Source organism: Tachysurus vachellii, chromosome 6, assembly GCF_030014155.1.
Source record: "Tachysurus vachellii isolate PV-2020 chromosome 6, HZAU_Pvac_v1, whole genome shotgun sequence".
Lineage (NCBI taxonomy): Eukaryota > Metazoa > Chordata > Actinopteri > Siluriformes > Bagridae > Tachysurus > Tachysurus vachellii.
In genome coordinates this window covers 10,930,528-10,944,072 of record NC_083465.1, presented here as the reverse complement: position 1 = coordinate 10,944,072, position 13,545 = coordinate 10,930,528, and the positions used below count along the sequence as shown (strand labels likewise).

Here is a 13,545-nt window from a genome sequence, read left to right as displayed (position 1 = left end):
GAAGATCAGTGTAGGACGGCGAGAGCTGGCAGTGACATAGATAATGTTTGATACCAATCCACTTGGAAGAAAGAACAAAAGTCTCATAAGCTCTATATACAAGCTAACAAGTGGCTAGAGTCACCCTGGTCAAAGACCAATGCTATCACACGCACTCACTCATCATTCAAACTTATCTCTACATATTTTTTAAAACTGTTTACAAATGTCTCAAATGATATTACATGTTCAAAGTGCACAATTGGGCAAGGATTCCTATAAGCCAAAAAACAGTAGAAAAATCAAAGCTGAAAACAAACATCCACATGTGTAACACATTTATTAGCATAAATACTTCTGTACATGGTATTTGTTTTCAATGCAGTTGTACTGAGATAGTTGTTAACTAAGCATCACTGACTTCACAGCATTGGAGAATGTGGGCAGGGCAGACGTATAAAAACACATGAAGAGACAAAAGAATAATGAGAAGAGATTCTAGTTATCTGTAGAAGTCTGGGGCTGCAAAGCCTTCAGTTTTTCAGCGTAGAACTTGAACGTCTCCTGCGGGAAGAAGAGAAACATTTCTAAATATAAAGACACTTAAAATTTGGAAAGAAAGGTGGAGAAAAAGAAAAAAAGCCCAAACTGGACAAACATCTGGCACCATTTTGTCTCTAAAAAGGGGTTTGTTCTGTGTAACATTTCTATTTCCAAAACAACATCTGTTCACCATCCAAATCTACAGCTTTTATTCTACGCCAGACTAATAAGAAATCTAAATTCTTCTGTGTGGTTGCATTTTGCAGATTAAGTGTGTAAACATCTTTACACTCTGCCCTTGTTCAAATCCGTCTAATTAAATGGCGGCCGTTTCAAAAAGCGGGCTTCTATTTATTTATTTATTTTTTTTGTGGAGGGTGAGTACCTTTAGAAGATTGCTGGGGCACAGACGTCGTGTTTTCTCACTATTAATGTTGTAATTAAAGTCAATAAGTAGCAGAAGCCTAATAGCAGGAGAGGAAGCAAACAGCACCTCAAATCCTTTCCTTATCAGAGCTCTCAGGAAAGGTTAGAATTGTCCCGTGGGAAAGAGAAAAAAAGTGAGAGAGCAAGAAAGAGAGAGCGAGAAAAGGGTATTTAAAGAGGTGGGGGTGCTACCTGAGATTGCTTTGTGCAAACTTAAAAGGTAAAGTGAGAGCACTGGGGTTTTGTGTGAGTAAGAGTTTGACAGGCTCTTGTTCGAGTAGATTTCTAAAAACACGGCAATAGTGGACCTAAATAATACAAGAGAGAGGAGGACTGCAGTTCTGATGAGTGGCGATGAGGTGAGCTTTAGATGATGGTGTTCATGCAAGGGCATGGTCAGCTCGGGTGAAAGAGGAAGATTAAAGGGTGAGAGGTATCTGAGATTTCTTAAAGCTGTGAGAGTCTGTGAACTGGTTGATGATTAATTAAAAAACAAAAAAAAACAAAAAAAAAACAAATCCAAAATTCACCAAATACTCTAACGGGTATTTAATGTATTTTATAGTATTTAATTCTGAACCAAAACTGCATATTGTAACAATGTTTCTGATGTTAAGACGATTTTTAGAAGCTGTATTGTTGTGTGCAAGACATTTAAAAAAAAAAAATGTCGAGGATAAACAACCAACTAATTACAGAACTGTGAAATGATAGAAATACAGTCCATTTATGGTGTTTAGCAGACACCGTTATCCAGCACGGCTTGAATTTCTCTCATTTATATAGCTGAGCAATTGAGGGTTAAGGGTCCTGCTCAGGGGCCCAGGAGTGACAGCTTGGTGGACCTGGGATTTGAACTCACAACCTCCTAACCAGTAGTCCAACACCTTAAGCACTGAGCTACCAATCTAGACATACTGGAGCTGTATACATCAAGCCCTTTAATTTAAAACGAACACATTTAGTGTGGTAGCTTACTTCATTACTTTATCACTAACGAAAACGGTACAAAAAGTTAAAAAACTGTATACGTGTCTAGTGAATGTTTCCTTTTTTATGTTTTCTAAACTAACGGCTAACTTCTGGACTGCAGATGTAACAGACCTGTGCTTTTTTTTTTTAAACAGAGTTTACAAGTGGTATAAAAAATGTAATAAATTATGCATTTATTTCATGCTGATCAAAAGCAAGACAATATTATTGGGCGATGTAATGTGCATTAATTTTGTGTGTATTATATCTAGCATAGACGACATTTCGACACTGTTTGCACGGCCCTTGTAAAGCCAGAGATTTTTGTGTTAGAGATTTAGTTAAATGCTGAATTTAGACAGCCATAGCTCTCTCACAGGTTTTTAAAGGCACATTGATGCATCTCTGCTTGAATGTTGTATTAAAAACACAGTATACTGTATGTAAAGGAGAGCCTGGCAGCTATCCTGACTCGGTCTGCTCAATAAATATAGAACTTCACTTTCTTTAAATATAAGCCATGGCCTAGAGTGAAAAAATGGCATTTGTAATCTTTATGGTATTAGTATTCTGAGAATTTGTGTCGTATTTGTAGTATTCTGAGAAAAAATGTCATTGCGCTTGTTTGGTTAATAACCTCTATTAAAAGCAATTTGTCATTATTATTGTTAGACGTATTATTATTATGGGTGTATTTATGACTGCTGTGTGTGTGAATAGTTTCTGGGAAAAAAAAGAAAAGGGAAAGATTAATAAACAAAAATCATTCCACTCGATTCTCTAAAAATACTGTTTGACAAGAATGAGATAAGAATCATGTGTAATAAACATCTTTGAAGCTGGAGAAAGTCAAATAATCACTTTGTGACTTGAGAAAGTAGCCATGTTCCAGGAAGCACCGATTTAATTAAATAAACCATGCCAGTCCTTGTTCGAGTGCGGATATGATACGAGTTGTCGTCTATTTGTCCTTATACTTTACTGCATGTCATTATTGTTCTAAGAAATTCGTAGGAGAGCTGAGTGATATTTACTGGAGGTTCTTCGAAGGGAACCGTCTCTCCGGCGTTCTTGTAGAGCATCGCCAGTCTCTTTAGAGACAACTCGTTCACCTGAAGCCCTTCATCCTGCATCTGCTGATACAGAGCCTTGGCTGAGGTCAGGTCTTTATCCACACCTGACAGACAGAGACAGAACGAAAAACAGAGAGAAGAGAATTAGAAAGGAGGAGCAAGGGGAAAAGAAACAGGGCTATGTATGAGTAATGTGCTTTAAAGGCGTTTTCAAATGGGAGAGCGCTGTTGAATATCTAGTGCTGCTTCGCACTGGGGCAGCTGCCACGGGACTTGTTAAACACTCATGTGCTGCTGCACTATGTACAGCCACAGAAGAGTTCTGTAAGTACTTCAACATGTCAAAGCTCTTACACCAGGCTGGCTAGAGCAGGCCCACATTAGAAAACACATGTTTGCATTAGCAAAATGCGCTTTCTGGTTCCAGCATGCACGGCCGGCCTGTTGCATTTTTAATAGGCCGGATAATAAGTACTTAGCCACAGTCCTGAGAACCGAGCCGCACACTCTGATAAGCACAGAGGACGGAATGATGATGCAGGTGCATTCGATTCCTTGTATTGGCTCAAAGTGCACTTGGAGAACAGGTTGTGTCCCAAATACATGCAGAAAGTTTAGAGTCGTTAAGGAAATACACGAGGGTGAGCTTCGTACTCCTGAAGTGCAGAGCCTATCGGGAGATGTGGACAAGCTCAGGATTCATACTTACTATAGCATTTCAACAGGAAGGTGAAGACTTTCTCTTTCTCAAAGTCTGGGATGAGTTCGAGCAGTTTCTTTATCTTGTCACTCTATAAAAGTGAGCAGAAAGAATACTTTTACTGTGGTTTAAATACAGACCGTGCTTTCGTTCAATCAAACAGTAAACCACGGCAGAGATCGCATTTTATGCACACAAATTTAGAGTATGTTTTTGGATTATAAAATGCTACAGGATTAGCATTAAATGTACACTTTACCTGCCCTGGATTCTGAGAAACTTTGGTCATGTAGGCCACCATTGTATCCTTCTGCTCCACCACTGCTGCACATCGCTACAAGAAAAGAGGCATAATATACACTAAGACTGATTGCAAGATTGCCATCAGGTCGAGCTGTCTGTGTGTGTATGCGTCTAAATCAGTAGGAGCATGTAGCTATTTGTATAAGCACAGTATGTTTGTACTGAAAGTGCTGAACGGTTCCCATCCTCGCCTGCGTCTCAAACTGCGCTCTACAGCGGAAGGTTAATTACACAGTTAATAGGGAGTCAGAAGGATAACCACTTAATTCTTTATAAAAATTAAAATGTACTGTTCCAGCCCAATCTGAAGTATAATTATGTTCACTTAGGCACATAAAGGCTTTGATTTGAGTCTGTAGGCTTTCAGACCCCAGTGTATAATTTGTGTACTCTTTCATTAGAGTAATATGGCACAGGGGAATAGTGGTGCGAGGGAGGGGAAGAAGAAAAAGGAAAGAAAGAATGAAAAAGAAAAAAAAACTTAAAGAACCTACAGTGCATGAGATGCCATGAATGAGCAGTGAAGTTTGAGTCGTTTTTCGAGTCTGTACTGCAGAATTCAGCAAATTCAAGCAAATGGAAACAAGTTAACTGGCAACAGACTAAAGATTCAAGATGATTTTTACAATTCTGCTCTTCACAGCGTGAGGCTAGAGCTACAATTGCCCGTAGACTAAGACAGCAAAAACAGCTGCTGATGAATACTTGGCGATTGAGCTAAACACCTTCTATGTATGTTATGAAGCCAAACATCCCTGAACACTTCAGGGCCCCAGAATAAGATGCCATGAGATATTGTTTCCTTCTGCATGAAGAACACCACAATCATTCCTGGTCTTCAAAAAAATGGCACTCACGAGTCTGAATGACTGTCGGCCCATTGCGCTCAGTCCTATAATAACGAAGTGCGTCAAGAGACAAGTCACTAGCCACGGCACGAGAAAAACTGCTCGACTTTATGATAAACAGCCGTGTTCCTGTGGTATTGATCGACTTCAGCTTGGATTTGAACACAACAGAAGCTCGGTGTACAACCTTCTCCACGAAGAGATGGAGATGCAGGTTTCCATTCCAATCAAGCAGGAGACAAACCTGATCCTAATAATAAACACTGTTTATTAATCAGCAATTATTAAACCATCCTTTCTATAAACGCCAAAAAGTAATTAAGTGGACCTACACCCTAGATAGATAAAAATTCAATTATTTTAAAAATGTAATGAAACCTTTTAAGCTGCAAACATTATTTTGACAAGCTGTGTGGTCATAATAATGTCGATAATTGCGTCAAGTTAAAAAATAAATAAATAAAAATTTCACTTGTGTTCGGTTTAAATGAATTAATTTGCAGTAACTTCGGCTTGACAATTTTTCAAGTCCCCTCCCGTCCTATCAACACGCCTGGGCAAACCCAGACAGTTAAATAATTGTGTACACAAACATGATACCAAGGATTTCAAGTGAGCATTCATTTATAAAGAAATTCTACTAAAACTCTGCCTCTTAATACAGTTGATAAAATATGTCGAACTACTAAACCTAGCTAACATGAGTCATATTCAGTAATCTGTAATCTGACCGTCTTTCTTTTAGTTTAGCACAGCAGTGGATGAGCCTCAGTAAGCATTATTCAACAAATCTATTCAGCTACAGAGCTTTTCATTTGTGTCATAGGGAGGAAAAGCAAGATTCTTTTTTTTTTCATTATTTCTGTACCCATCAAGCGCATTGTGTAATCTAATTTTTTAATAAAAATGTAAAAATAAATAAATAAATAAATTTTTAAATAATCACAGATTGCCTTTGAGTTCCATTGTAGGTAAATTTGCTACAGCCTTTAAAAATCAGCAGCATTTAGACTGGGTAAACTCTGTAAGAAGGATGACAATAGTTGAGGTGGAGAATTTCTCTCTTTTTTCTGGTCTGTGATGCTCGTTTCATTTATGTCTATAAAACTTGCAGAAAGTGATATTAGGTATTGTAAATGATTCTGGATTTTGGTTCCTATTGCTATAAAAGCTTGTAATGTCTGCATTACATTTTTCTTAAAAAGTCAAATTGCATTAACATCGAATTCATCACCTCTAACTCGAACACACCCTGTCAACATTTTAGCCTCTCTTTTCATTTGCTTTACAAGCATACAGAAGAGTTTGAGCCAGCCTTGAGAGTCTACACCAAATAATGCACATGCAGAGAGGAAATAAGCTTGCAAATGATTAGAAGATGCATGTTTCACACGAAGGGGATCGACAAAGAGGAAATGAATATCAAATTTACACACGTTCTTTTCGACACCAACTTAAAATATACAAATATTCAATAAATAAATAATAATGAATAAAAGTTTAATAGCACACATTTCATGCACAGCTTCAGGCCCTTACAAACAGTTTCTTCCTGTAAGTCATCAGACTCCTCGACAACCAGAACTGATCTGTACCACACACAAACACACTAAACTGTTTACATGCTGTTTTTGCACACCACATTTCAGTACCTGTATCTGTCCTGTAGTGTATTGTGTTGTCTTTTGTCTCGCACCGTTTGCACTAGGTTGTCCTAGATAAGCCCTTAGCTCTGTGTTGTTTTATGTAGTACCATGGTCTTGGAGAAACATTGTCTCATTTCACTATGTACTGTCTCATATACTGTAGATATATATATATATATATGTAGAGATATATATATATATATATATAAACCTAGAGAATGTTGTGGCTGTGGGATGAATCGAGTTACCTGCAGCAGGAACTTGGCATCCTCGGTCCTGCCCACGTCTATGTACTGCAGGAAGAGATCTGTGGCAGGTCTGTAGGTGGCAAAGTGATTACACAGCCGCTCCGCCATTGCACTCACTGAGAGAGAAAGGCACGTTTAGTCAAACACCACCACACTCTGTATTTCAGTAGGAAGTGTACTTAATGTGCATCAATAACGGTTCACTTCAAATCCCTACAGTTTGAGAAGAAAGAAATTCAAACACACTGTGCTGTTCTGGTACACCTTCTGAAAAACAAATAAATAATATTTGCATCCAGGTTTCTCATGACCCTCTGGAATTAATTCCTGGATATAATTCCTGGGTCCCATTCAACCATCTGATAACACGGGATACGCGACAAGCCTCGATTTTCTGCTAAAACCTGACATGGATTGACTGCAATCGAGATGTATTTCAGGATTAATACATACATTTATACAGTTAAATAACCTGCATCAGACAACAAACTACTGCAAAGAAGTGAAAATACAAAGAAGAGATACAAAAGAGCCTTTAGCAGTGAGTGTAAAGCTCAGTGAACCTGGTTTTTAAATAACAAGCTATGAACTGTGCACTTACTCACCTGGCCTTCCAATTTACTTGTGAGTCAGTGCAAGTCATGCTGCTTGTTTTTAACCTGTTCCATGATGCCCCTGATTACTTAATACCAAGTTGGTTACTGATAACATTATCAGAAATGATGAGTACCTAAATATTGCACTAGTATGAAAAAATTGTGTCCCTAATTTAAAGTGTACATAGCAGCAGAATTATATTAAAGGCATGTAAATAACAAATGTCTTACATTTGTCAAGGGCATCACCGTTGTTGGCTTCGAGAACTTTACGGAAGACAAAGGCAATACTTTTTTGTGGACCGTCCGAGTTTTGGGTGAACAAAGCCTCGAGCCCTTCCACTGCACTGTCAATGTCCCCACTGAGTGTGAGAGAGAAAGAGACAAAGAACAAAGACGTTGAAGTGACAGCAGAACAGTACACAACATAAGCATAAGCAACATAATTATCTCCATTTTCTATTGAACATTTCACCTTAATGTACAGTTTGGGCACCAAGGGTTTGTTCCTGTCATGATACCCAGATGAAAAAGAAATGAAAAAATATTTCGCTTAAAAAAATTATTTAAAAAAAGTCTTCTGAATGCCTTATTATGGTATCTAATGACTTTAAACAATCAGCAGGATTATTAAGTCTTATTTAATATAGATCACGCTGGCTCTCAAGCAATATGCTGTGAAAATGTTAAGTGTATGAGGAAAAAAATACATAACAGAAGACCGGAAATAATAAATGATCGTGTCCTTTCACAGCGCTAGCAAAAGTTACAAAATGTACTGAAGTGTTTAGGCATGTGATCAGCTATAGAGATAATGGACATTGTTGAAGACTGGAAGAAAATGAGAAAGAAAATCCACAACAAAAAGAAGGAGCTCTGACTTGTTTCACTTAATAACTTGCCATTTAGTTTTAAGTCATTTTGGGAAACATATGTTAAATCTGCCACCATGTTCTGTACAGCAGTCAAAGTAAAGGAATGCAAAATTCTGCCCTTCACTAGATACTCATGGCTAAAACAATGTCACAGCGACTATATACAGCTGAGTGGAGATAAGCGATGGTAACACTCTTGCACACAGAATAATAAGGATGTAAAACTTTCATTGGCTACATTAATATTCCCAGTTGAGTGTGGGGCCAGTCGCAGATGTTGGTCCTATGCTGTCAGCAATCGACAGCAGAGGACAACGCAAGAGCAATGCATTTCCTCACGATTCAGTGGACACTGCTGTCAGAGTGAACTCTGACCCCCGCCTGGGCCTAAACCACAGTGACACGTGCGGTGTGCACAGCTGAGCCAAAATGACTGGTTAAGAGGCGAGACGGAATGTTCCGGAAACAGGCCACCACATTAGCGTGGCCCGTGGTAAATTATTCAGACTGAGTAGCTCTAGCCATCACAGCTGATTTGGGGATGGAATAATAAGAGGGGGATGGGGATAGGAACAGACTGAGGCATATGAGGACAGTTGGCTGTAGTGGATTCAGGGACTGAGAAATCGGTGCACCTGACACCAACTTAAGGCATTTCACATAACCACACAGGTATACGCAGACTGGCACCCAGACCCAGAGGCAGGGGCACAATGGCAGGGGCAGGCAAACAGAGACGGGGACACAGAGGCGCGGGGACACAGAGAAGCAGACCAAAGCAAAGCTCACTGTATGATACAACAAGCAGGAAGACAGACAGGCACACAAACAGGCAGACAGGCAGATAGACAAGCACAACTCACTTTTTAATATGAGCCAAAGCCTTGTTGTTCACAAACAGCATGTAGGACAGGTTGACAGAGGTCCCTAAATTCTTAACAATGTTCTCCACTTCCTGGATGCCATTTAATTCTCCATGGTTACCCAAACCCTGGACCAATCGGGTAATAGCCAGATGTGAGGGCACCTGGTCATACTGTAGCATGTCTTTAATAGTAGCCAAGGCTCCTTCATCAAAAAGACAGAGAAGAGACATAGACATTAATGTTGATTTAGCTGTTTTGATTTTTTAGTAATAATGCAGAAAACAAACAGATGTTACAAATGAATTAATACAATGCTGCTCTGACAAACCTTTAATGTCTGCTTGCTTTACTTGTGTGACTATTTGGAGGTTGTTGGCCATTTCACTCAGCTTAAATCCGGCAATATGTTTGGAAGCACTGTGGGGAAAAAGGGGACATTATCAGGACCCAACAACAAACAACATGAATATCACACATCAATTAAGTCTGTGCACAGCCTACATTTTGATGAGATCTTTAGTGGCATCTCAGTTCTATCAAAAATAAACTCCAAGACCTGAACATATGAGGGAACCGACTATCCTAGGTCCCAGATGCCCTCTCTGCTGTCCTTTAGCTCCCTACAACCTCAAATATTTTTTCTTATTACATTCTCTGTCCAGATTAGCTCTGTTGCCCAATTGAGCAGCTACTGTCGGACCTTATCGCCATGGCGATGGGCCTAGAGCAGTGCGCTCTGCAGATTGCCGCTGTTTCAGGGGTCAGACTTCTTATCGAGCTTGGAAAATCCCTCTGTCCTGCTTTCCTCTCCTCCCAATTGACAATCCCATCCATCTATTTCTCTCTCCACTCCTCTATTACCAATCTTCTTAATCTGGTTGCTAAGCCCTCCACTCCACTCGAGACTAAAAGGCCATCGAAGCCACACAAATGCAGGCGGACAAAACGCTTATCGGCTACAGGACTCTGTACCCATGCAGGGACTCACAAGAGCTTGAAAAGACCTCAGACGCTCAGCTACAAGAAAGCGAGCACTAAACATTAGGCCTTCTGGCATTTTCTGTGTAGGTTCAAGTGTGTTTTGTTTGCCTGAGTTGCTGTCACTTGCTTCTAAATGATAAAGTAATGGCATTGTTTATAGTGGACATGAACGGAGTCCTGTAGTGTGAGTCAGTGCAGAGGCAGACTAATGGGAAAAATGAACCTAGGTAGTGTATAGATCTCATAAGTAATGACACCTACTGTATAAAGATGTATTGTACAAGCTCCATAGCGGTAAACTTGACATTATTGACTGTACGCATGAGAGAATTTATTAAATGTATATAAGCAAGAAATTTAAGAATTAAATTTGACCTACTATGAACATTAAATGGCATCTATTCACTATTTAAGTCTCTTTTAAATATCACAACAAATAGCCTATAGGCCAACACTATATCCATGCATCTGTATGCCCATTTTCCGTACTGCTTATCCTATATGGGGTCGCAAGGAGTCTGGAGCTCTTCCCAGGAGACTCTGAGAACAAGGTGGGGAATATCCTGAATAATATCCTGGATGATTTACAGATCTGCCCACAATGCATGTACAGGGAGTGCAGAATTATTAGGCAAATGAGTATTTTGACCACATCATCCTCTTTATGCATGTTGTCTTACTCCAAGCTGTATAGGCTCGAAAGCCTACAACCAATTAAGCATATTAGGTGATGTGCATCTCTGTAATGAGAAGGGGTGTGGTCTAATGACATCTACACCCTATATCAGGTGTGCATAATTATTAGGCAACTTCCTTTCCTTTGGCAAAATGGGTCAAAAGAAGGACTTGACAGGCTCCGAAAAGTCAAAAATAGTGAGATATCTTGCAGAGGGATGCAGCACTCTTAAAATTGCCAAGCTTCTGAAGCGTGATCATCGAACAATCAAGCGTTTCATTCAAAATAGTCAACAGGGTCGCAAGAAGCGTGTGGAAAAACCAAGGCGCAAAATAACTGCCCATGAACTGAGAAAAGTCAAGCGTGCAGCTGCCAAGATGCCACTTGCCACCAGTTTTGCCATATTTCAGAGCTGCAACATCACTGGAGTGCCCAAAAGCACAAGGTGTGCAATACTCAGAGACATGGCCAAGGTAAGAAAGGCTGAAAAACGACCACCACTGAACAAGACACACAAGCTGAAACGTCAAGACTGGGCCAAGAAATATCTGAAGACTGATTTTTCTAAGGTTTTATGGACTGATGAAATGAGAGTGAGTCTTGATGGGCCAGATGGATGGGCTCGTGGCTGGATCGGTAAAGGGCAGAGAGCTCCAGTCCGACTGAGACGCCAGCAAGGTGGAGGTGGAGTACTGGTTTGGGCTGGTATCATCAAAGATGAGCTTGTGGGGCCTTTTCGGGTTGAGGATGGGGTCAAGCTCAACTCCCAGTCCTACTGCCAGTTTCTGGAAGACACCTTCTTCAAGCAGTGGTACAGGAAGAAGTCTGCATCCTTCAAGAAAAACATGATTTTCATGCAGGACAATGCTCCATCACACGCGTCCAAGTACTCCACAGCGTGGCTGGCAAGAAAGGGTCTAAAAGAAGAAAAACTAATGACATGGCCTCCTTGTTCACCTGATCTGAACCCCATAGAGAACCTGTGGTCCATCATCAAATGTGAGATTTACAAGGAGGGAAAACAGTACACCTCTCTGAAGAGTGTCTGGGAGGCTGTGGTTGCTGCTGCACGCAATGTTGACGGTGAACAGATCAAAACACTGACAGAATCCATGGATGGCAGGCTTTTGAGTGTCCTTGCAAAGAAAGGTGGCTATATTGGTCACTGATTTGTTTTTGTTTTGTTTTTGAATGTCAGAAATGTATATTAGTGAATGTTGAGATGTAATATTGGTTTCACTGGTGAAAATAAATAATTGAAATGGGTATATATTTGTTTTTTGTTAAGTTGCCTAATAATTATGCACAGTAATAGTCACCTGCACACACAGATATCCTCCTAAAATAGCTAAAACTACAAACAAACTAAAAACTACTTCCAAAAATATTCAGCTTTGCTATTAATGAGTTTTTTGGGTTCATTGAGAACATGGTTGTTGTTCAATAATAAAATTAATCCTCAAAAATACAACTTCCCTAATAATTCTGCACTCCCTGTATATGGACTTTGGGGGACATTGGCGTACCAGGAAGACACCCTTAAAACACAGGGAGAACATGCAACCTCCACACACGACAGAGTTGGGAATCAAACCACCAACCTATGAAGTGTAGTGCCAACATGATAACCACTTAGCCTCTGTGTAATGCTAGGTTATTGAAACAAAGATGTCAAAGAGTATTAGATTGCTAACCATGTTTTCGCCAAAGCTTCTCTATGATCATCTGCCACTGTGAGTGAAAATGATATATGAAGCAAATTACACAAGACAAACTGAGAGTGAGAGGATGACCAACACAGGCAGACTCACATGTCTTTTACTTCCATGGCAGTGTTCAGGTTTCCTCTGGCCAGCAGGGCTTTGATGAGAATGTCATATGAAGTAGCTCCCAGTGCCAAACCCTGCCTGTGTGTCTCCTTCACCACCTTAAAGGCCTCTGTAGGAAGAGGAAAAAAAGAGAAACATTAAGGTCTTATAAAGCATACACATTTCTGAAAAAGGAAAGCTAGATTAATACCTAATTAATAGTAAAAAGAATCACGAGGGTTTTACCACTAAGTAAAACAGGGTTGGGATTTAGCATACCTTCAACTTTCCCTTTTTTGCTCAGAGTCATAACAGTGAGGTGATAATCATGGGGTTTAGTAGCTGCTTTCGAACGAAACACAGTGGAACCAGTACTTTGTTCCACTTTCAAACTCTCCTCCTTGACATCGCCAGGATGCTCGTCAGATTCAGGCTGTTCATACCACATCTGCACATATATAACACAAAATATACATCCTTCTGATTCATCACAGTTTGGAATAATCACCACAAGATGCAAGTGTTAAACTGTTATCTGAAGAAAAGAAGAGCAAATGGAGGGAAAAAAAAAAGAAATGGGGCACAAAGCAGAGATTTACATTTACATCAATTGGCAGATGCCCTTATCCAGAGCGACTTACGTTATCTAATTTTTTTATACAGCTGAGCAATTGAGGGTTAAGAGCCTTGCTCAGGAGGCAGTGGCGGCGTGGTGGACCTGGGATCGAACTCACAACCTTCTGATTGTTAGCCCAACAACTTAACCACTAGGCTACCACATGCCCAGAGATTCACAGAGAGAGAGAGAGATTCACACAGAGAGAGAGAGAGAGAGAGAGAGAGAGAGAGAGAGAGAGAGAGAGAGAGAGAGAGAGAGACACACACACACACACACACACACACACACACACACACACACACACACACACACACACACACACACACACACACACACACACACACACACACACACACAGAGAGAGAGAGAGAGAGAGAGAGAAAGAG

The 13,545-nt window shown here is 40.1% G+C and overlaps 1 protein-coding gene across 1 annotated transcript in view; it reads right to left on the bottom strand.

Moving 5' to 3' along the window:
* Positions 1 to 302: 302 nt before the first annotated feature.
* The window catches only part of lrpprc (leucine-rich pentatricopeptide repeat containing), a 48,040-nt gene continuing 34,797 nt past the window's right edge, over positions 303 to 13,545 (bottom strand). The window contains exons 29-38 of the mRNA XM_060872151.1: positions 12,820 to 12,988; positions 12,544 to 12,670; positions 9,404 to 9,492; positions 9,073 to 9,277; positions 7,566 to 7,696; positions 6,739 to 6,854; positions 3,953 to 4,027; positions 3,703 to 3,784; positions 2,955 to 3,097; positions 303 to 543 (exon numbers count right to left, since the gene is read on the bottom strand). Of these exons, the coding sequence (XP_060728134.1) occupies positions 478 to 543; positions 2,955 to 3,097; positions 3,703 to 3,784; positions 3,953 to 4,027; positions 6,739 to 6,854; positions 7,566 to 7,696; positions 9,073 to 9,277; positions 9,404 to 9,492; positions 12,544 to 12,670; positions 12,820 to 12,988 (1,203 nt within the window). The 3' untranslated portion in view covers positions 303 to 477. The remainder of the gene's footprint in view (positions 544 to 2,954; positions 3,098 to 3,702; positions 3,785 to 3,952; positions 4,028 to 6,738; positions 6,855 to 7,565; positions 7,697 to 9,072; positions 9,278 to 9,403; positions 9,493 to 12,543; positions 12,671 to 12,819; positions 12,989 to 13,545) is intronic.